The 25,153-nt window shown below is 41.4% G+C and overlaps 1 protein-coding gene across 1 annotated transcript in view; it reads left to right on the top strand.

Moving 5' to 3' along the window:
• plekhg2 (pleckstrin homology domain containing, family G (with RhoGef domain) member 2) overlaps nucleotides 1–25,153 on the top strand; it is a 225,001-nt gene that overhangs the window by 40,754 nt on the left and 159,094 nt on the right. Inside the window, exon 4 of the mRNA XM_061972275.1 lies at nucleotides 15,925–16,008. Coding sequence (XP_061828259.1) covers nucleotides 15,960–16,008 — 49 coding nt within the window. The 5' untranslated portion in view covers nucleotides 15,925–15,959. The remainder of the gene's footprint in view (nucleotides 1–15,924; nucleotides 16,009–25,153) is intronic.

Below are 25,153 nucleotides of genomic sequence, written 5' to 3'. Positions count from 1 at the left end.
CGGGGGTGGGGCGGGGGGCGTGGTTAAGAGGGGAGGAGTATATTTACAGCTAGAATTCCCCAAGTCAAGTATTTCATATATACAGGTAAAAGCCAGTAAATTAGAATATTTTGAAAAACTTGATTTATTTCAGTAATTGCATTCAAAAGGTGTAACTTGTACATTATATTTATTCATTGCACACAGACTGATGCATTCAAATGTTTATTTCATTTAATTTTGATGATTTAGTGGCAGTGGCAACACATGAAAATCCAAAATTCCGTGTGTCACAAAATTAGAATATTGTGTAAGGGTTAAATTTTGAAGACACCTGGTGCCACAAACTAATCAGCTGATTAACTCAAAACACCTGCACAGGGCTTTAAATGGTCTTTCAGTCCAGTTCTGAAGCCTACACAAACATGGGGAAGACTTCAGATTTGACAGCTGTCCAAAAGGCAACCATCGACACATTGCACAAGGAGGGAAAGACACAAAAGGTTATTGCTGAAGAGGCTGGCTGTTCTCAGAGCTCTGTGTCCAAACACATTAATGGAGAGGCAAAGGGAAGGAAAAACTGTGGTCAGAAAAAGTGTACAAGCGATAGGGATCACCGCGCCCTGGTCAAGATTGTGAAAAAAAAACCATTCAAAAATGTGGGGGAGATTCAGAAGGAGTGGACAGCTGCTGGAGTCAGTGCTTCAAGATCCACCACCAAGAGACGCTTGAAAGACATGGGTTTCAACTGCCGCATACCTCGTGTCAAGCCACTGTTGACCAAGAAACAGCGCGCAAAGCGTCTCACCTGGGCTAAGGAAAAAAAGAGCTGGTCTGCTGCTGAGTGGTCCAAAGTCATGTTTTCTGACGAAAGCAAATTTTGCATTTCCTTTGGAAATCGAGGTCCCAGAGTCTGGAGGAAGACAGGAGAGGCACAGGATCCACGTTGCCTGAAGTCTAGTGTAAAGTTTCCACCATCAGTGATGGTTTGGGGTGCCATGTCATCTGCTGGTGTCGGTCCACTCTGTTTCCTGAGATCCAGGGTCAACGCAGCCGTCTACCAGCAAGTTTTATAGCACTTCATGCTTCCTGCTGCTGACCTGCTCTATGGAGATGGAGATTTCAAGTTCCAACAGGACTTGGCGCCTGCACACAGCGCAAAATCTACCCGTGCCTGGTTTACGGACCATGGTATTTCTGTTCTAAATTGGCCCGCCAACTCCCCTGACCTTAGCCCCATAGAAAATCTGTGGGGTATTGTGAAAAGGAAGATGCAGAATGCCAGACCCAAAAACGCAGAAGAGTTGAAGGCCACTATCAGAGCAACCTGGGCTCTCATAACACCTGAGCAGTGCCAGAAACTCATCGACTCCATGCCACGCCGCATTAACGCAGTAATTGAGGCAAAAGGAGCTCCAACCAAGTATTGAGTATTGTACATGCTCATATTTTTCATTTTCATACTTTTCAGTTGGCCAACATTTCTAAAAATCCCTTTTTTGTATTAGCCTTAAGTAATATTCAAATTTTGTGACACACGGAATTTTGGATTTTCATTTGTTGCCACTTCAAATCATCAAAATTAAATGAAATAAACATTTGAATGCATCAGTCTGTGTGCAATGAATAAATATAATGTACAAGTTACACCTTTTGAATGCAATTACTGAAATAAATCAAGTTTTTCAAAATATTCTAATTTACTGGCTTTTACCTGTGTGTATGTATATATATATATATATATGTATGTATGTATATATATATATATATATATATATATCCATCCATCCATCCATTTTCTACCGCTTATTCCCTTTGGGGTCGCGGGGGGCGCTGGAGCCTATCTCAGCTACAATTGGGCGGAAGGCGGGGTACACCCTGGACAAGTCGCCACCTCATCGCAGATATATATATATATATATATATATATATATATATATATATATATATATATATATATGAGGTGGCGACTTGTCCAGGGTGTACCCCGCCTTCCGTCCGATTGTAGCTGAGATAGGTTCCAGCGCCCCCCGCGACCCCAAAGGGAATAAGCGGTAGAAAATGGATGGATGGATGGATGGATATATATAAGAAATACTTGACTACTTGACTTTCAGTGAATTCTAGCTATATATATTTTTTTTTTAATTTGTATTTTATTATATATATATATATATATATATATATATATAAAAGAAATACTTGAATTTCAGTGTTCATTTATTTACACATATACACACACATAACACTCATCTACTCATTGTTGAGTTAAGGGTTGAATTGTCCATCCTTGTTCTATTCTCTGCCACTATTTTTCTAACCATGCTGAACACCCTCTCTGATGATGCATTCTGCTTCGTCTCCTTGTTGTGTGCGCAGTTGTGCACTGCAGTCTCTAAAAGCCGTAGATGTTATTGTCACATATGCATGTACAGTAGATGGCAGTATTGTCCTGTTTAAGAGTGTCACAACATTGCTGTTTACGGCAGACAAACTGCTTTACGGTAGGCGAAAAACGTGACTGCTGTTGTTGTGTGTTGTTGCCGTGTTGGGAGGACGTTAATGAAACTGCCTAACAATAAACCTGGAGGGGGCGTGGCCTCCAGCTCCGCCTGAATTTCGGGAGATTTTCGGGAGAAAATTTGTCCCGGGAGTTTTTCGGGAGAGGCGCTGAATTTCGGGAGTCTCCCGGAAAATCCAGGAGGGTTGGCAAGTATGCCTACTTTACCAACTGGCTCACTGAGATGTGAATGCCCCCTGGTTGTAAAATAGATGAACAACTCCCAACATTGATGAAATAAATTATATTTAGATCAATTACAATGTGTCACTAATACAAAGAAAAACTTTAATAACACGTTCGTAAAAGCTGATGATGCCTTGTTATTGAAAAAAATAATCATCATAACAAAACTTTTTCGCAACTTTCTTGAAAAGTTATTTTCCGCGACTGTAATTTTAAAAACTCAACTTACATGTGTAAAAAGAAGCGAAGCAGTGTTAATAGTATACCAGTGTTTCCCACACATTCATTTATTTGTGGCGGCCCGCCACGAAAGAATTACGTCCGCCACAAATGGATTTTTCGGCTTTTGACTCGCTCGACCGCTCATAAAAGCAATGGGACTCTGTCTGTGAATGTACCTTGTAGTTACAACTCCGGTGCAGTAGGTGGCGGTAGCCTACTAACTCCGCCAATAGCACTTAATTCACCTGGTGGGCCAGAAGAAGAAGAAGGAGAAGAAGAAGAAGAAGACGGCGGAGTAAAAGAACGGACCGACCGCATCAAAATACGAGGGTAATATAGGTTGTAGGTAGATAAGTTATAGCTGCATCGCTTGCGGCTTGTCATATATTTAACGTTAATCCGCGATTTCACCGAGCGTTTCACTGACGGTGAGTAGCCTGACGCTGCTTCATTAACACCGCCGCTGTTGTCACGTGTTACCATACCGACGAGCTAACGTGTCCAGGTTATAACCCTGTTGTCAATAAACACACGTGGAGACGGTGCTTCAGATACTGCATTAATAATTAAGCTAAATTGTCCACTGTCCACTGCAGCATGTGAATGCAATGAAAAGAATAACATCTGAGCCAACCAGCTGTTAAAATGTTGTCCAGGTTAACGTTTTGGCCATTAAAGGCCCTTCATTTCAAGATTTCAACTGTGATCGGGCTTTAAACAGGTGGCTGACCTGTTCAAATGGGTGTAACTCAGGGGTGCTCACACTTTTTCTCCAGGCGAGCTACTTTTCAATTGATCAAGTCGTGGGGATCTACCTCATTCATATATATCATTTATATTTACTTATTTATGAAATATATGTTTTTGTTAAAGTTAAAGTTAAAAGTTAAAGTTAAAGTACCAATGATTGTCACACACACACTAGGTGTGGCGAAATTATTCTCTGCATTTGACCCATCACCCTTGATCACCCCCTGGGAGGTGAGGGGAGCAGTGGGCAGCAGCGGTGGCTGCGCCCGGGAATCATTTTGGTGATTTAACCCCCAATTCCAACCCTTGATGCTGAGTGCCAAGCAGGGAGGTAATGGGTCCCATTTTTATAGTCTTTGGTATGACTCGGCCGGGATTTGAACTCCCAACCTACCGATCTCAGGACGGACACTCTAACCACTAGGCCACTGAGTAGGTGTTAAAGGTGTTTAATGATAATGCAAGCATGTTTAACACATATAGTTAATATTGTTAATAAATTAAAGGTGTTTAATGATAATACAAGTATGTTTAATACATATAGTTAATATTGTTAACAAGTTAAAGGTGTTTAAAGATAATACAAGCATGTTTAACACATATTGTTAATAAATTAAAGGTGTTTAATGATAATACAAGTATGTTTAATACATATAGTTAATATTGTTAACAAGTTAAAGGTGTTTAATGACAATACAAGCATGTTTAACACATATAGTTAATATTGTTAACAAGTTAAAGGTGTTTAATGATAATGCAAGCATGTTTAACACATATTGTTAATAAGTTAAAGGTGTTTAAAGATAATACAAGCATGTTTAACACATATAGTTAATATTGTTGACAAGTTAAAGGTGTTTAAAAATAATACAAGCATGTTTAACACATATAGATTCCTTTCTTTCATGAAGACAAGAATATAAGTTGGTGCATTACCTGATTGTGATGACTTGCATTGATAGGAATCAGACAGTGGTGCTGATAACGTCCGCATTTTCGAATGGAGGAGAAAAAAGTCCTCCTTTCTGTCAAATACCACATGAAAGTGGTTGGTTTTTGGCATCTTATTTGTCCAGCTTCTGTACTCCTTTGTATACACTTTACAAGAAATACATTGTCGGCAAACTCCGTAGCTTGCTAGCTTGTGCACGCCAGCTTTCTGAGACTCTTATTTTGTTAGCGCAACTGTGCAGTCGGTCTTTGGAGTTTTGACGACAGGTACGGCGCCAGAGCCTGTTGAAATAAAGTGTTTCTCGCCTTCCTGTCGGTAATTTTAATGAGCTAAATATGTACATGAAGTGTTGTACTTATATTCCAACTCCGCGTTCTTCTTGGTCATCGCCGTTGCCGCCGTCACCCCCCGCACCCCGACCACACCACCACAAATAGATGCCTGTCCTGTGGGAAACACTGTATACAATGATATTTTTTCTCACAAGGGCGTTAGCGTATTGTGATGTAACTTCCTGTTCATGTTCTTCCTCTTTTAACGCCACTTGTTGCGCCGGAATTCTAAAGGGTTGTGTTTGTTCCCGCTAAAGAACTCGTGAACGCACATATTGTATGTATTATAGTGTGTGTGTGTGTGTGTGTGTGTGTGTGTGTGTGTGTGTGTGTGTCGCTACAGTGGAAACAGCAGGTGACGGCCGTGTGGCGTCTCAAGCTAGCTTGCGTTGGCACACGATGACCCACTCACTGAGACCACACACACGCACACATACATTTGGATCAAACATCTCCACGAGGACATGGTCTGCCCTCCCAGGTCATGTGACCACGTTTATGTTTATCTGATTTTTGGCGGTATTAGCAGCACATGACTGTCAAAATAAACACAAGGTTCCAGCTGAAGGTTTTTCATGTGTGGACTTCTGAGAGAAGACCACCTTGGACAGAGCAGCTCTGCCAAAGTGGTCCAGACGGCTTGGACATGAATGTCGTCACCCTGGAAGAACTTGACCTGCATCCTGAAGTAGATTAGAGCTGTATGAATTGGGACTGGACCAGGTTCAGCACTGGTTGAAGTGTTTAAAGGTGTGTATGGAGGACGGTAATAAAAGGTTCTGCTTGGGTCTGCGGTTCAACATCTGCTCATAGAAGAACAATGCATGTCTGTCTTGATTTTGGTCCAGTGAACCACAATCTGTAGGAGTTTTGGAGGTGTGGTACTGTTTATACTTGGTGGACTTGGACAGGGAATATGGTGTTGTCCTCTAGCAAGAGTGCTAGTTTTAGGTTTTTACCTGGTCTTCACATAACTACTACTAGAGTTGTCGCTGAATAACCTCTACGAAGCTCCTAACAGGTTTTAGGATTCTCTCAGGTCTGTTTCTTGTCACCAATTGACAAGAAGCAGTCTTTGAGAAGATTTTGTCCCCCAGAGGACAGTGGGATAATGTGCAGGTGCAAAGGGTTCACAGGCCAGCACCTCCAAATCTGAGCTGGTTTGCAAGAAGTTGGTGGACCATTCCTTCTGGATTGGGAGTCCCTGTTCCAAATGTCTTTCTTGGTCTCAATCCAACAACGTGAGTCTGTTGGACACTTTTTTTTCAAATATCCAAAACTTAAGATTTTGTCCCCCAGAGGACAGTGGGATAATGTGCAGGTGCAAAGGGTTCACGGGTCAGCACCTCCAAATCTGAGCTGGTTTGCAGGAAGTTGGTGGACCATTCCTTCTGGATTGGGAGTCCCTGTTCCAAATGTCTTTCTTGGTCTCAATCCAACAACGTGAGTCTGTTGGACACTTTTTTCTTCAAATGTCCAAAACTTGAAAAGGTTTAGTCAGGATAAAGACATTAGTTGAAAACTCAACTCTGGTGGGACTTGAATTCACATCCTTTGAATGTCTTACTTCACATGTCTTCTAGAAGTCCCAACGCGCTGTTGTTTGCGCCACAGAGTCATGTAGCATAGTGGGTTTGGTCCAGTAGCCCACAAGTTGTAGAGGTCTTAGAGGTGCTGGACTGTTTATACTTGGTGGACTTGAACGGGCAAGATGGTGTTGTCCTCTAGCAAGAGTAATAGTTTTAGGTTTTATCTGTTCTTCACATAACTACTGCTAAAGTGGTCCCTGAAGAACCTCCGTTAAGTTCTTAACAGGTGTTGCGGTTCAGGCAGGTCTGCCTCTTGTCACCAAATGACAAGAAGCAGTCTTTGAGAAGGTTTTTCTCCCCAGAGGACACTGGGACAATGTGCAGGTGCGAAAGGGTCAGGGGTCAGCACTTCCAAACTTGAGCTGGTTTGCAGGAAGTTGGTGGACCATTCCTTCTGGATTGGGAGTCCCTGTTCCAAATGTCTTTCTTGGCCTCAATCCAACAATGTGAGTCTGTTGGACACTTTTTTTCAAATGTCCAAAACTTGAAAAAGTTTAGTCAGGATAAAGACATTAGTTGAAAACTCAACTCTGGTGGGACTTTAATTCACATCCTTTGAATGTCTTACTTCACATGTCTTCTAGAAGTCCAACGCGCTGTTGTTTGCGCCACAGAGTCACGTAGCATAATGGGTTTGGTCCAGTAGCCCACAAGTTGTAGAAGTCTTAGAGGTGCTGGACTGTTTATACTTGGTGGACTTGAACAGGCAAGATGGTGTTGTCCTCTAGCAAGAGTACTAGTTTTAGGTTTTATCTGTTCTTCACATAACTACTGCTAAAGTGGTCCCTGAAGAACCTCCGCTAAGTTCTTAACAGGTGTTGTGGTTCAGGCAGGTCTGCCTCTTGTCACCAAATGACAAGAAGCAGTCTTTGAGAAGGTTTTTCTCCCCAGAGGACACTGGGACAATGTGCAGGTGCGAAAGGGTCAGGAGTCAGCACTTCCAAACTTGAGTTGGTCTGCAGGAAGTTGGTGGACCATTCCTTCTGGATTGGGAGTCCCTGTTCCAAATGTCTTTCTTGGCCTCAATCCAACAATGTGAGTCTGTTTGACACTTTTTTTCAAATGTCCAAAACTTGAAAAAGTTTAGTCAGGATAAAGACATTAGTTGAAAACTCAACTCTGGTAGGACGTGAATTCACATCCTTTGAATGTCTTACTTCACATGTCTTCTAGAAGTCCAACGCGCTGTTTTTTGCGCCACAGAGTCATGTAGCATAATGGGTTTGGTCCAGTAGCCCACAAGTTGTAGAGGTCTTAGAGGTGCTGGACTGTTTATACTTGGTGGACTTGAACGGGCAAGATGGTGTTGTCCTCTAGCAAGAGTAATAGTTTTAGGTTTTATCTGTTCTTCACATAACTACTGCTAAAGTGGTCCCTGAAGAACCTCCGCTAAGTTCTTAACAGGTGTTGCGGTTTGGGCTGGTCTGCCTCTTGTCACCAAATGACAAGAAGCAGTCTTCGAGAAGGTTTTGCTCCCCCGAGGACACTGGGACAATGTGCAGGTGCGAAAGGGTCAGGGGTCAGCACTTCCAAATTTGAGTTGGTCTGCAGGAAGTTGGTGGACCATTCCTTCTGGATTGGGAGTCCCTGTTCCAAATGTCTTTCTTGGCCTCAATCCAACAACATGAGTCTGTTTGACACTTTTTTTCAAATGTCCAAAACATGAAAAGGTTTAGTCAGGATAAAGACATTAGTTGAAAACTCAACTCTGGTGGGACTTGAATTCACATCCTTTGAATGTCTTACTTCACTTGTCTTCTAGAAGTCCAACGCGCTGTTGTTTGCGCCATAGAGTCATTTAGCATAATGGGTTTGGTCCAGTAGCCCACAGGTTGTAGAGGTCTTAGAGGTGCTGGACTGTTTATACTTAGTGGACTTGAACGGGCAAGATGGTGTTGTCCTCTAGCAAGAGTAATAGTTTTTGGTTTTATATGTTCTTCACATAACTACTGCTAAAGTGGTCCCTGAAGAACCTCCGCTAAGTTCTTAACAGGTGTTGCGGTTCGGGCTGGTCTGCCTCTTGTCACCAAATGACAAGAAGCAGTCTTCGAGAAGGTTTTGCTCCCCAGAGGACACTGGGATAATGTGCAGGTGCGAAAGGGTCAGGAGTCAGCACTTCCAAACTTGAGTTGGTCTGCAGGAAGTTGGTGGACCATTCTTTCTGGATTGGTAGTCCCTGTTCCAAATGTCTTTCTTGGCCTCAATCCAACAACGTGAGTCAGTTGGACACTTTTTTTCAAATGTCCAAAACTTGAAAACGTTTAGTCAGGATAAAGACATTAGTTGAAAAATCAACTCTGGTGGGACTTGAATTCACATCCTTTGAATGTCTTACTTCACATGTCTTCTAGAAGTCCAACGCGCTGTTGTTTGCGCCACAGAGTCATGTAGCATAATGGGTTTGGTCCAGTAGCCCACAAGTTGTAGAGGTCTTAGAGGTGCTGGACTGTTTATACTTAGTGGACTTGAACGGGCAAGATGGTGTTGTCCTCTAGCAAGAGTAATAGTTTTAGGTTTTATCTGTTCTTCACATAACTACTGCTAAAGTGGTCCCTGAAGAACCTCCGCTAAGTTCTTAACAGGTGTTGCGGTTCGGGGTTGGTCTGCCTCTTGTCACCAAATGACAAGAAGCAGTCTTCGAGAAGGTTTTGCTCCCCAGAGGACACTGGGACAATGTGCAGGTGCGAAAGGGTCAGGAGTCAGTACTTCCAAACTTGAGTTGGTCTGCAGGAAGTTGGTGGACCATTCTTTCTGGATTAGGAGTCCCTGTTCCAAATGTCTTTCTTGGCCTAAATCCAACAACGTGAGTCTGTTGGACACTTTTGTTGAATGTCCAAAACGTCAAGATAAGGACATTTGTTAAAAACTCAACTTTGGTGGGACTTGAACCCACAACCTTTGAATGTCTTAACTGCACATGTCTCCGAGAAGTCCATTGCGCCACAGAGTCATGTGAAAGCATGGGTTGGGTCCAGTAGTACACAATTTGTAAGAGTCTCAGAGGTGCTGGACTGTTTGTGCTTGGTGGACTTCAACAGGGCAGCATGGTAGAGCAGGGGTTAGTACGTGTGCCTCACAATAAAAGTCCTGGGTTTGATCCTGGGCTCAGGATCTTTCTGTACGGAGTTTGCATGTTCTCCCTGTGACTGCGTGGGTTCCTTCTGGGTACTCCGTCTTCCTACCACATCCAAAGACCTGGGGATAGGTTGATTGGCAACACTAAATTGACCCTAGTGAATGAATGTGAGTGTGAATGTTGTCTGTCTATCTGTGTTGGCCATGCGGTGAGGTGGTGACTTCCGCCCGTCTGCAGCTGGGATAGGCTCCAGTACCCCCCGGTACCCCGGGGACAAGTGGTAGAAAAATGGATGGATGGATGGATGGATGGACTTGAACAGGCAAGATGGTATTGTCCTCTAGCAAGAGTACTAGTTTTAGGTTTTATCTGTTCTTCACATAACTACTGCTAAAGTGGTCCCTGAAGAACCTCCGCTAAGTTCTTAACAGGTGTTGCGGTTCGGGCTGGTCTGCCTCTTGTCACCAAATGACAAGAAGCAGTCTTCGAGAAGGTTTTGCTCCCCAGAGGACACTGGGAATATGTGCCTGTGCGAAAGGGTCAGGGGTCAGCACTTCCAAATTTGAGTTTGTCTGCGGGAAGTTGATGGACCATTCCTTCTGGATTGGGAGTCCCTGTTCCAAATGTCTTTCTTGGCCTCAATCCAACAACGTGAGTCTGTTGGACACTTTTTTCTTCAAATGTCCAAAACTTGAAAAGGTTTAGTCAGGATAAAGACATTAGTTGACAACTCAACTCTGGTGGGACTTTAATTCACATCCTTTGAATGTCTTACTTCACATGTCTTCTAGAAGTCCAACGCGCTGTTGATTGCGCCACAGAGTCATATAGCATAGTGGGTTTGGTCCAGTAGCCCACAAGTTGTAGAACTCTTAGAGGTGCTGGACTGTTTATACTTGGTGGACTTGAACGGGCAAGATGGTGTTGTCCTCTAGCAAGAGTAATAGTTTTAGGTTTTATCTGTTCTTCACATAACTACTGCTAAAGTGGTCCCTGAAGAACCTCCGCTAAGTTCTTAACAGGTGTTGCGGTTTGGGCTGGTCTGCTTCTTGTCACCAAATGACAAGAAGCAGTCTTCGAGAAGGCTTTGCTCCCCAGAGGACACTGGGACAATGTGCAGGTGCGAAAGGGTCAGGAGTCAGCACTTCCAAACTTGAGTTGGTCTGCAGGAAGTTGGTGGACCATTCTTTCTGGATTGGGAGTCCCTGTTCCAAATGTCTTCCTTGGCCTCAATCCAACAACGTGAGTCTGTTTGACACTTTTTTTCAAATGTCCAAAACTTGAAAACGTTTAGTCAGGATAAAGACATTAGTTGAAAACTCAACTCTGGTGGGACTTGAATTCACATCCTTTGAATGTCTTACTTCACATGTCTTCTAGAAGTCCAACGCGCTGTTGTTTGCGCCACAGAGTCATGTAGCATAATGGGTTTGGTCCAGTAGCCCACAGGTTGTAGAGGTCTTAGAGGTGCTGGACTGTTTATACTTGGTGGACTTGAGCGGGCAAGATGGTGTTGTCCTCTAGCAAGAGTAATAGTTTAGGTTTTATCTGTTCTTCACATAACTACTGCTAAAGTGGTCCCTGAAGAACCTCCGCTAAGTTCTTAACAGGTGTTGCGGTTCGGGCTGGTCTGCCTCTTGTCACCAAATGACAAGAAGCAGTCTTCGAGAAGGTTTTGCTCCCCAGAGGACACTGGGACAATGTGCAGGTGCGAAAGGGTCAGGAGTCAGCACTTCCAAACTTGAGTTGGTCTGCAGGAAGTTGGTGGACCATTCTTTCTGGATTGGGAGTCCCTGTTCCAAATGTCTTTCTTGGCCTCAATCCAACAACGTGAGTCTGTTGGACACTTTTTTTCAAATGTCCAAAACTTGAAAAAGTTTAGTCAGGATAAAGACATTAGTTGAAAACTCAACTCTGGTGGGACTTGAATTCACATCCTTTGAATGTCTTACTTCACATGTCTTCTAGAAGTCCAACGCGCTGTTGTTTGCGCCACAGAGTCATGTAGCATAGTGGGTTTGGTCCAGTAGCCCACAAGTTGTAGAGGTCTTAGAGGTGCTGGACTGTTTATACTTGGTGGACTTGAACGGGCAAGATGGTGTTGTCCTCTAGCAAGAGTAATAGTTTTAGGTTTTATCTGTTCTTCACATAACTACTGCTAAAGTGGTCCCTGAAGAACCTCCGCTAAGTTCTTAACAGGTTTTTGCGGTTCGGGCTGGTCTGCCTCTTGTCACCAAATGACAAGAAGCAGTCTTCGAGAAGGTTTTGCTCCCCATAGGACACTGGGAATATGTGCCTGTGCGAAAGGGTCAGGGGTCAGCACTTCCAAATTTGAGTTGGTCTGCGGGAAGTTGGTGGACCATTCCTTCTGGATTGGGAGTCCCTGTTCCAAATGTCTTTCTTGGCCTAAATCCAACAACGTGAGTCTGTTGGACACTTTTATTGAATTTCCAAAACGTCAGGATAAGGACATTTGTTAAAAACTCAACTCTGGTGGGACTTGAGCCCACAACCTTTGAATGTCTTAACTGCACATGTCTCCGAGAAGTCCATTGCCCCACAGAGTCATGTGAAAGCATGGGTTGGATCTAGTAGTCCACAATTTGTAAGATTCTCGGAGGTGCTGGACTGTTTGTGCTTGGTGGACTTCAACAGGGCAGCATGGTGGAACATGGGTTAGTACGTGTGCTTCACAATAAAAGTCCTGGGTTTGATCCTGGGCTCAGGATCTTTCTGTACGGAGTTTGCATGTTCTCCCTGTGACTGCGTGGGTTCCCTCCGGGTACTACGGCTTCCTACCACATCCAAAGACCTGGGGATAGGTTGATTGGCAACACTAAATTGACCCTAGTGAATAAATGTGAGTGTGAATGTTGTCTGTCTATCTGTGTTGGCCATGCGATGAGGTGGCGACTTGTCCAGAGTGTACCCCGCCTTCCGCCCGTCTGCAGCTGGGATAGGCTCCAGTACCCCCCGGGAACAAGCGGTAGAAAATGGATGGATGGATGGATGTACTTGAACAGGCAAGATGGTATTGTCCTCTAGCAAGAGTACTAGTTTTAAGTTTTATCTGTTCGTCACATAATTACTGCTAAAGTGGTTCCTGAAGAACCTCAGCTAAGTTCTTAACAGGTTGTGGGGTTCTGTCAGGTCTGCCTCTTGTCACCAAATGAAAAGAAGCAGTCTTTGAAAAGGTTTTTTCTCCCCAGAGGACACTGGGACAATGTGCACGTGTGAATGGGTCAGGGGTCAGCACTTCCAAATCTGAGGTGGTCTGCGGGAAGTTGGTGGACCATTCCCTCTGGATTGGGAGTCCCTGTTCCAAATGTCTTTCTTGGCCTCAATCCAAAAACACAAGTCTGTTGGACACCGTTTTCAAATGTCCAAAACTTGAAAAGGTTTAGTCAGGATAAAGACATTTGTTGAAAACTCTGGCGGGACTTGAACCCACAATTTTTGAGTCTCTTACTTCACATGTCTTCTAGAAGTCCAAAACACTTTCCATTGCGCCATGTGGCTTTCTTCACATACTTTCGCATCTTTGGGCCACTGGTGCAACTTGAATCCGTCCCTGTTGGTGTTGTTACACCCTCCGACAACACACCGACGAGGCATGATGTCTCCAAGGTACGGAAAACAGTCGAAAAAACGGAAAATAACAGAGCTGATATGACTCGGTGTTTGAGAAAATAGCGGATTGCTTCCCGATGTGACACCACGTTGTGACGTCCTCGCTCCGAGAGCGAATATTAGAAAGGCGTTTAATTCGCCAAAATTCACCCATTTAGAGTTCGGAAATCGGTTAAAAAAAAAAAAAGGTATTTTTTCTGCAACATCAAGGTATATATTGACGCTTACATAGGTCTGGTGATAATGTTCCCCTTTAAGATTAGAATGTTGTTTCTTTATGGGGAAAGACGTTAATGACTCTTGTTTTCCTGTTAGCATTAGCGAAATGGCGCCAATCTGTCTGTAAATAAATCAAAGTGCAGTTATCAATAACCCTCACCGGCGGTGAGGGATGCCGTCAAGCTGAAGAAGGAGTCCTATCGGGTTCTTTTGGCTCATAGGACTCCGGAGGCAGCGGACAAGTACCGACAGGCCAAGCGGTGTGCGGCTTCAGCGGTTGCAGAGGCAAAAACTCGGACATGGGAGGAGTTCGGTGAGGCCATGGAAAACGACTTCCGGACGGCTTCGAAGCAATTCTGGACCACCATCCGCCGCCTCAGGAAGGGGAAGCAGTGCAGTGTCAACACCGTGTATGGCGAGGATGGTGTTCTGCTGACCTCGACTGCGGATGTTGTGGATCGGTGGAGGGAATACTTCGAAGACCTCCTGAATCCCACCGACACGTCTTCCTATGAGGAAGCAGTGCCTGGGGAGTCTGTGGTGGGCTCTCCTATTTCTGGGGCTGAGGTTGCTGAGGTAGTTAAAAAGCTCCTCGGTGGCAAGGCCCCGGGGGTAGATGAGATCCGCCCGGAGTTCCTTAAGGCTCTGGATGCTGTGGGGCTGTCTTGGTTGACAAGACTCTGCAGCATCGCGTGGACATCGGGGGCGGTACCACTGGATTGGCAGACCGGGGTGGTGGTTCCTCTCTTTAAGAAGGGGAACCGGAGGGTGTGTTCTAACTATCGTAGGATCACACTCCTCAGCCTTCCCGGTAAGGTCTATTCAGGTGTACTGGAGAGGAGGCTACGCCGGATAGTCGAACCTCGGATTCAGGAGGAACAGTGTGGTTTTCGTTCTGGTCGTGGAACTGTGGACCAGCTCTATACTCTCGGCAGGGTCCTTGAGGGTGCATGGGAGTTTGCCCAACCAGTCTACATGTGCTTTGTGGACTTGGAGAAGGCATTCGACCGTGTCCCTCGGGAAGTCCTGTGGGGAGTGCTCAGAGAGTACGGGGTATCGGACTGTCTGATTGTGGCAGTCCGCTCCCTGTATGATCAGTGCCAGAGCTTGGTCCGCATTGCCGGTAGTAAGTCGGACACGTTTCCAGTGAGGGTTGGACTCCGCCAAGGCTGCCCTTTGTCACCGATTCTGTTCAATAACAGTTTTCCATTATTTTAATATAAAACAGTTTTATCGCGGTTATCGTTATTACCGTTTATCTTTACATCCCTGTTTTGTATCGTGGCCCCTGATTGGTTGGTTGAAGTTTATTTTGAACGTGTACAGTTTCAATGCCATACTTCACATATTTGACATTGATTTTTCTTCTTTCTGTATTGGAATAAAAGCGTGTAAAGGTGACCTTGTCTAGAGGGCTCTAATAATGTTAAAAATATATAAATGTTGTAGATAATATTTACAAGGTTTTTATGCTCTAGCTATAAAAATAATCAATAATAAAGTTAAAGTTAAAGTACCAATGATTGTCACACACACACTAGGTGTGGCGAAATTATTCTCTGCATTTGACCCATCACCCTTGATCACCCCCTGGGAGGTGAGGCGAGCAGTGGGCAGCAGCGGTGGCCGCGCCCGGGAATCATTTTTGGTGATTTAACCCCCAATTCCAACCCTTGATACTGAGTGCCAAGCAGGGAGGTAATGGGTCCCATTTTTATAGTCTTTGGTATGACTCGGCCGGGGTTTGAACCCACAACCTACCGATCTCAGGGCGGACACTCTAACCACTAGGCCACTGAGTAGGTTCAATAACAGTTTTCCATTATTTTAATATAAAACAGTTTTATCGCGGTTATCGTTATTACCGTTTATCTCTACATCCCTGTTTTGTATCGTGGCCCCTGATTGGTTGGTTGAAGTTTCTTTTGAACGTGTACAGTTTCAATGCCATACTTCACATTTTTGACATGGATTTTTCTTCTTTCTATATTGGAATAAAAGCGTGTAAAGGTGACCTTGTGGGTTTTATTTCTTGTCTAGAGGGCTCTAATAATGTTAAAAATATATAAATGTTGTAAATAATATTTACAAGGTTTTTATGCTCTAGTTTAAAAATAATCAATAATATTCAATAAACAAGGGACGACTGTACGTATGTTCAGTACGATGCTTTATCTGTTTTTACTGGGATTTGAACCGGCAACCCAGGCCACTCTTTGTTGCTGTGACCCACTTCTTCCTCCACTCGGCCCAGTACAATGGACCAATTTGGGTCAACGCGGGAGGTCGCCGTCCTCCACTGGGCACACATTATTGTCCCCCCCCCGCCCCCCCCCATGAGCAAACGCGACGCGCCTCCCGGGGCTTTTCATTCTGCTTTTCTCCCAGCATCTCCGAAAAAAAGAAAGCTGAGCATGTTCTCTCTCCAGCAGGTTTCTTCCTCTCCCTGTGACATCATCACATCATGCCTGAGGGGTCACGGCGGGGCAGTCCCAGATCGTCCGGCAAAGCAGGTCAGCGTCACTCAACTCCGCTGCCATCCTCGCGATGATGTTAAAACAGGGCTTTCCAAATTTTTTAGCGGGCACATTTGAAAAATACTGTAGAAAAATGTTAAATAAATACAAACCCCGTTTCCATATGAGTTGGGAAATTGTGTTAGATGTAAATATAAACGGAATACAATGATTTGCAAATCCTTTTCAACCCATATTCAGTTGAATATGCTACAAAGACAACATATTTGATGTTCAAACTGATAAACATTTTTTTTTGTTGCAAATAATCATTAACTTTAGAATTTGATGCCAGCAACACGTGACAAAGAAGTTGGGAAAGGTGGCAATAAATACTGTTAAAGTTGAGGAATGCTCATCAAACACTTATTTAAACAGAATTTAAATAAAAAGAATGAATATTGAAGGTAAATACAATAATTGGAAGATAAAATAAAATGAATAAAATGTAAAATAAGTTAAATAGAAGGTAAAAGAAGGTAAATTAAATGTTCTTAAAGGTAAAAGATGGAATATAGAAGATAAAAGAAGGTAAAATACATTTTATTACAGGTAAAAGAAGAAATATAATAAGTCAAATAAGATAAACCAAGGTAAAAGACAGTAAAAATAGTCAAATAAAAAGTGAATAAAAGTTCAATTAAAGGTAAAAGAAAGAATGTAGAAGGCAAAATAAGTTAATTAGAAGGTAAAAGAAGGTAGAATAAATTATATTACAGGTAAAAGAAGGAATGCAGAAGGTAAAAGAAGGTCCATTATATTTTATTACAGGTAAAAGAAGGAATGAGTATGGTAAATAAAGAAAAGACGAGGTAAAAGAAGATAGAACAAGGTAAAAGATGGTCAAAGAAGGTAAATAAAAGGTAAATAGAAGCTAAATAAAAGGTAAAATAAGGAATATAGAAGGTAAATAAAAGGTAAATACAATTTAAATAAAAAGAAGGAATATTGAAGGTAAATACAACAATTGGAAGATAAAATAAAATGAATAAAATGTAAAATAAGTTAAATAGAAGGTAAAAGAAGGTAAATTAAATGTTATTACAGGTAAAAGATGGAATATAGAAGATAAAAGCTAATTGGGAACAGGTGGGTGCCATGATTGGGTATAAAAGTAGATTCCGTGAAATGATCAGTCATTCACAAACAAGGATGGGGCGAGGGTCACCACTTTGTCAACAAATGCGTGAGCAAATTGTTGAACAGTTTAAGAAAAACCTTTCTCAAGCAGCTATTGCAAGGAATTTAGGGATTTCACCGTCTACGGTCCGTAATATCATCAAAGGGTTCAGAGAATCTGGAGAAATCACTGCACGTAAGCAGCTAAGCCCGTGACCTTCCATCCCTCAGGCTGTACTGCATCAACAAGCGACATCAGTGTGTAAAGGATATCACCACATGGGCTCAGGAACACTTCATAAACCCACTGTCAGTAACTACAGTTGGTCGCTACATCTGTAAGTGCAAGTTAAAACTCTCTTATGCAAGGCGAAAACCGTTTATCAACAACACCCAGAAACGCCGTCGGCTTCGCTGGGCCTGAGCTCATCTAAGATGGACTGATACAAAGTGGAAAAGTGTTCTGTGGTCTGACGAGTCCACATTTCAAATTGTTGTTGGAAACTGTGGACGTTGTGTCCTCCGGACCAAAGAGGAAAAGAACCATCCGGATTGTTATAGGCGCAAAGTTGAAAAGCCAGCAAGGGTGATGGTATGGGGGTGTATTAGTGCCCGAGACATGGGTAACTTACACATCTGTGAAGGCGCCATTAATGCTGAAAGGTACATACAGGTTTTGGAGCAACATATGTTGCCATCCAAGCAACGTTACCATGGACGCCCCTGCTTATTTCAGCAAGACAACGCCAAGCCACGTGTTACATCAACGTGGCTTCATAGTAAAAGAGTGCGGGTACTAGACTGGCCTGCCTGTAGTCCAGACCTGTCTCCCATTGAAAATGTGTGGCGCATTATGAAGCCTAAAATAGCACAACGGAGACCCCCGGACTGTTGAACAACTTAAGCTGTACATCAAGCACCTGAGAAGCTTCAAAAATGTGTCTCCTCAGTTCCCAAACGCTTACGGAGTGTTGTTAAAAGGAAAGGCCATGTAACACAGTGGTGAACATGCCCTTTCCCAACTACTTTGGCACGTGTTGCAGCCATGAAATTCTAAGTTAATTATTATTTGCAAAAAAAAAAAAAAGTTAATGAGTTTGAACATCAAATATGTTGTCTTTGTAGTGCATTCAATTGAATATGGGTTGAAAAGGATTTGCATTTATATTTACATCTAACACAATTTCCCAACTCATATGGAAACGGGGTTTGTAAATACATAAAAGTGTTATAAAAAAGCAAACAGGTGAAATGTAACGAGAAAATGTTGCAATGTTTACTCTAGAAACTAGGGTTGTACGGTATACCGGTATTAGTATAGTACCGCGATACTAATGAATCATATTCGGTACTATACCACCTCTATAAAGTACCAAATGTCCCTGGACACATGAGGACTTTGAATATGACCAATGTATGATCCTGTAACTACTTGGTTTCGGATCGATACCTAATTTTGTGGTATCGTCCAAAACTAAAGTAAAGTATCAAACAGAAGAATACATTATTATTACACTTTAACAGAAGTGTAGATAGAACATGTTCAAAGAGAAAGTAAGCAGATATTAACAGTAGATTTATAATTCATTTTCTACCACTTGTCCTTAATAATGTTGACAAAATAATAGGTGTATAAATGACACAATATATTACTGCATATGTCAGCAGACTAATTAGGAGCCTTTGTTTGTTTACTTAGTACTAAAAGACAAGTTGTCTTGTATGTTCACTATTTTATTTAAGGACAAAATTGCAATAAGAAACATATGTTTAATGTACCGTAAGATGTTTTGTTAAAATAAAGCCAATAATGCAATTTTTTTGGTGGTCCCCTTTATTTAGAAAAGTATCAAAAAGTACCGAAAAGTATTGAAATAATTTCGGTACTGGTACCGGTACCAACACTACTAGAAACACAAAGCTGCCCAAAAAATAATAAAGAATCAAAATCTGTGTTGTTATGAATTATTGACTGACCTATTTAAGGCTCCAAATATGTCACATAAAGTATTCCACAACTATATGAAAAAAATAATACAAACTTTTTTTTAAACTTGTCATTGGTCAAAAGATAATAATGCATTCAAATCAGTATTGTTATGAATTATTGACCCATTTAAGTCTACAATTACCAGACATCATAAATTCTACTTTTAATTAGTTTGGGGTAAAATATTGCATGGTTTGTCTTTTTTGCCATATAAAAACAATTTTCTTCGACAAAAAGTGCTTAAAACAAACGTGGAAAAAAAACATTGCTATGAAGTTTATTTAGAGACTTAAGCATTGAAAGTAAAAAGAAAAGAAAAAATACATTTTTTAATACTTTTATAAGTTGGGCCCTTTTGGATCCCCAAAAATTTTAGTGGGACTTAAAAAAAAAATTAAAAAAAATACGGTCATTGCTCAAAAAATAATAATGATTTAAAATCAATGTTGTTCTGAATTATTGACTTATTTAAGTCTCCAGTACTAGACATCAAATATTGCACTTTGAAATATGTTTTGGTAAAATACTACATTGTATTTTAAGTTTTCTTTGACAAAAAGTGCATAAAACCAAACATCAAAAAATATAAAAAAACGTATACATAGATTTGAAGTTTATCTAGAGGGTTAAGCGTTGAAAGTAAAACCAAAACAAACAGGCTAAAGAACAGCTTCTTCCCCAGGGCCATAACCATCCTGAACGGACTGCCCCATTGTCCCTCATAACTGCCTTCTCTTCGGTGCAATAACCCATTCCACCAACCACCCTGTTTTTTTTTTCATTTTTTTTTTCATGTATATATTTATTTCACACCATATTCATTGCACTTCTACATTTTTTATATTTTTATATATTTGCACATTGTTTTTCTAGCATGCACACATCGCACTGTATGGAATGGCCTCAATCTCGTTACCTTGCGTAATGACAATAAAGCTGATTCTGATACTGATTCTGATTCTAAAGAAAAAAAACAACCTTTTTTACACTCTTATGGGACCCTTTTGGATTTCCAATCATTTCTTGTGGGACTTTTTGTTTTTAAACTGTTATTGCTCAAAAAAATAAATCATGAATTGAAATCAATTTTGTTCTGAATTATTGACCTATTCAAGGCTCCAATTACTTCACATCTAAAATTCCACTTTGCAAAACTTTTGTGGAAAATATTGCATATTTTGTGATTGTCTTATGAAAAAAACAATTTTTCTTTGACAAAAAGTGCATAAAACAAACATTAAATTTTTTTTTTTATAATCCACGCATTCATATAAAGATTTAATTGTTGAAAGTAAAAAAAAAAATCCCCAAGAAATTTAGTGAGACCTTTTTTAATAAACGGTCTATGCTAAAAAAGTAGTAAATAAAAAATGTCAATGTTGTTATGAATTATTCAAGGCCCCAATTACTTCACATTGAAAATTCCACTTTGAAACATTATTTGGGGAAAATATTGCGTATTTTGTATTTTTGCCACAAAAAACAGGGTAAAATTAAAGCTGCAAGCAGCATTGGTCGGGCCCGCATATTTGGCAGGTGCTAGTCCTAAATGTCCCAATACTTTTGTCCAGTGATAGTCATAAGTGTCCCAATACTTTTGTCTAGTTTTAGTCTGAAGTGTCCCAAGACTTTTGTCTAGTGTACCTACCTTGTCTGCATTGTGTGGGCACGTTGGTGCTTCCTGCTTTTAAGCAGCCATCTTAAAAAATCAGCAGCGCAGCGGGTCTTTGAAGGCTCATAAAATCAAAACCGGAGCAGTTAGAAAAAAAGCGCTTCTGTCATTGTAATCACAAGGGTTCAATCTCTCTCCTGTGTTAGTTTGAAGGCGAAACGACAAACGCGCTCAGAGGAGATAGTTTTTGAAGGAAGGTGACCGGTTTTTACAAAAAATTTGTTTTGAAGGGGGAATAGCAAACTTCCTGTTGATTTTTGCTGGGGGTTGTCAATTTATGAAATGTAGGTCTAAGTGAGCCCTACATAGAGGTTTTTGTTTCATGTCTCTCCGACCTTCCCAGTGGGAGTTACAGGCAGCTTTGTCATTTTTTTCTTCCGAGGAGCATTTTTTTTTGCGTTTTATTAAAAAATTGCAGTAGAGCGCAATTTTGAGATTTGGGGTTAGGTTTTTTTTTTAGATCGCAATGTTTGCCAGTCCTCATGTGTGCGTTCAGTTTGGTGAGTTTTGAAGCATGTTAAGAGGGTCAAAATACAGCTCAAAGAGGCAAAAGTTACTGTTTTTAGTACTTTTTTGTCTTGAAGGGGGAATTGCCAACTTCCTGTTGATTTTTGCCTGAGAACATACTATTATGAAATCTAGGTCTAAGTCACACCTACATAAAGGTTTTTGTTTCATGTCTCTCCGACCTTCCTAGTGGGAGTTACAGGCAGTCTGTTTTTTTTTTTCCTAGGGGGCGCTAGAGCGCAATTTAAATTTTTGCGGTTCGGTTTTTTTATTAAAAGACAATTTTCGCAGGTCCTGATGTGTGGGTCAAATATGGTGAGTTTTGAAGCATGTTAAGTGGGTCAAATTAGTGCTCAAAGAGGCGGCGGAAGAATAAAGAATAAAGAATAAAACCTTACAAATACAATAGGTCCTTATGTCCCATTGTATAAGGACTCCCTGTGGGAGTCCTTATACAATTGGCCATGCGGGCCCTAAAAATGACTTTGTATCGACAGATTGACCTGAATCTTAAACTAGATGAGGGGTGCCCAAATTGGGGCCAGCAGGCCAAATTTGACCCGTCATGTCATTTCATATGGCCCGCCAAAGGGAGACTTCCAAATATTCACACTGACCTCTTGCAAGCTACACAATCATTGATGGCATGTCCACAAGGCTACACTGTAAAAAAAAAACTCAGTCGATTTTACGCATTCTTTTTGATTGATTGATTTACCGTATTTTCCGCACCATAAGGCGCCCTGGGTTATAAGCCGCGCCTTCAATGAACGGCATATTTCAAAACTTTGTCCACCTATAAGCCGCCCCGTGTTGTAAGCCGCATCTAACTGCGCTAAAGGAATGTCAAAAAAACAGTCAGATAGGTCAGTCAAACTTTAATAATATATTAAAACCAGCGTGATGTGGGCGCGCATGGAGTCGTATATCAACATGGACGGAGCTGCGTGAAAAAAGCCACCCGGCCTCTTCGCGTAAACTTAAACTTACCTTAACCACTCGCTCATCTTTTCTTCATCCATCCCTTCGAGTTAGCTTTTATGATGACGCCGGCTGGAAAGGTCTCTTTTGGCAAGGTCTTCCTTTTGAATATCACCATGGGTGGAAGTTTCTGGCCATTAGCATGGCAAGCTAGAACCACAGTGAAGGATGACTTCTCATTCCCCGTGGTGCGAATATTCACCGTACGTGCTCCCGTTGTATCCACAGTGCGGTTCACAGGAATATCAGTTGCTGTGAAATAGTAATCCGTGTGCGGATGGAGAGATTGCGTCTTTTCATGAACTGGATACCTGTCGCCTAGTAGGAGCCATTTTGTGGTCTTTACAGATGTAAACACAAAAAGGAAATGAAACGTACGGTAATATCCGCGCGCTTTTTCTTCTTCTACGCGGGCGGGTGGTTGCTTACAGTAGAAGAAGAAGCGCTTCCTGTTCTATGGGGGCGGGTGCTTACCTTGGCGGTTGCTTGCGTAGAAGAAGAAGCGCTTCCTGTTCTACCGGGAAAAAAGATGGCGGCTGTTTACCGAAGTTGCGAGACCGAAACTTTATGAAAATGAATCTTAATATTTATCCATATATAAAGCGCACCGGGTTATAAGGCGCACTGTCAGCTTTTGAGAAAATTTGTGGTTTTTAGGTGCGCCTTATAGTGCGGAAAATACGGTAATTGAAAGTTGTATTAGTAGATTGCACAGTACAGTACTTTTTTTTTTTTTTTTTTTTTTTTTTTTTTAATGCACTGTGAAAAAACAGTACATATTCTGTACAATTGACCACTAAATGGTAACACCCGAATAAGTTTTTCAACTTAAATCAATTCATGGTAGAAATATATACTATCAGCATAATACAGTCATCACACAAGTTAATCATCAGAGTATATACATTGAATTATTTACACATACCTGCCAACTACTCCGGTTTTCCCGTAATTAGTACGGTTTTCATCAACCTATTCCGGGTTACGGTTGCAGTGATAAAAAATACGTTTTTTCATTAATTAAAAAAAAATTTTTTTTTTTAAAGTTTTATTCACGAAATCGCGTAACAACAATGACAATCGACACTGCTTCCCGTAACTTCCTATCGAGCCATTCCGAATGCCATGCGCGAGGCTATTTATAGCACCGCTGCCAAGCACGAGGCACCAGTTGCCATTGTTTCCAAACGAGCGAACGATCATGGAATCAGCCGGAGAAAAATCGCAAACGAGTCTTAAACCGAAAAGAAAACTGCAGTCATTCCGTGAAGAATATTCAAAAGCCTATCCGGGAATAATTATCCGTTCCAAAAAGGGTGAAAACTACGCGAATTGCACCTTGTGCAGACAAGATTTTTCGATCGGACACGGAGGAATTAGCGATGTAAAAGACCACGTTGGGACAAAAAAAATACAAGTCTAATGTCGTTGCTAGCGATACAAGTGGAAAACTTTCAACGTTTTTCGTCACCCAAACAGATTCTTTGGATGTGATAAATGCCGAAGTTTTATTTACGGAGGCAATAATTGAGCAAACAAAAAGGTAATGACACCAATGTTATCTATTGGAATTGTTTAGTACTGTTATACTGTTAAAAGTGTTTATACTATTTATGCTTTCAAGTCCAAGTTGAAGAAATCTTGTTAAATGTTGACAGCATAACTACCAAAATACAGAAGTATGTCCTTGATATTTTTGCAGTGCTATTTCTGTTGAAAAGTTCAAATGATTACATTAGAGATGTGATGTGCCACTTTTCAAGTGTCTGATGGCTTAAATTAATTTTCATGAATTTTTCATATTTTGAATTCTTTTGAAAGGCTTACAAAAAAACTACATTTGAATTGTAATTCCATGCTATTGACAGGACTATTAATTTTACTGAAGTTAGCTTACCATGTTTACAGTATGATAATTGTGATAGAAATGTGAATTTTAGGCACAGAATATTTTTTACAATTGAACAAGGCAGTAGATTATACAAGCTTGGACAGAAAGTTAATAATGACACCAATTTTTTTTTTAATGGAATTGTTTAGTCCTGTTTTACCATTTATTTACTGTAAAAAGTGTTTATACTGTTTATACTTTCAATTAACAAATTGAAGTCTTGTGAAAGGTTGACAGGATAACTGGCATTAACTGTCAAAATAATTTCAAACTATTGAAGTTAGTTTACAGAATAAACATGTCAATCAACCCATATGATTTTTGCTGTAATATTTTTGTTTTGAAAAGTCACTGTGACTGATAGAAAAGTGATGGTTTTAGCAACATTTTAACCTGTCTGAATGCTAATAATCATTTTTGCGTCGGGGGGCGAAGCCTGAACCCCCCCACCAGGACTTTGTCCTGGACCTACCGGGGCCTGCGGCCCCTGGACCCTGGCTACTAGGTTTTTCTGATTTCAAAAGTTGGTAGGTATGTTTACATTATTTACAATTCGGTGGGTGGGATGTGGAGGGGGGAACAAGTATATACATTTGATTATTTACATTTGATTATTTACAATCCGGGGAGGTGGGATATGGTGGGGGGAGGGTGTTAGTTTAGGGTTGTAGTAGCCTGGAGGTGTTCTTTTTGTGGGGTTTTGAAGGAGGATAGAGATGCACTTTCTTTTACACCTGTTGGGAGTGCATTCCATATTGATGTGGCATAGAAGGAGAATGTGTTAAGACCTTTTTAGATCGGAATCTGGGTTTAACGTGGTTTGTGGAGCTATGGCCATACTTGCCAACCCTCCCGGATTTTCCGGGAGACTCCCGAAATTCAGCGCCTCTCCCGAAAACCTCCCGGGACAAATTTTCTCCCGAAATTCAGGCGGACTCAGGTCCTCCACAATATAAAGAAGCGTACCTGCCCAATCACGTTA

This window comes from Nerophis lumbriciformis, linkage group LG17 (genome assembly GCF_033978685.3).
Source record: "Nerophis lumbriciformis linkage group LG17, RoL_Nlum_v2.1, whole genome shotgun sequence".
NCBI classification, from domain to species: domain Eukaryota; kingdom Metazoa; phylum Chordata; class Actinopteri; order Syngnathiformes; family Syngnathidae; genus Nerophis; species Nerophis lumbriciformis.
Note: the sequence above shows the minus strand (reverse complement) of the source record. Positions and strands in the feature narration are given on the sequence as shown.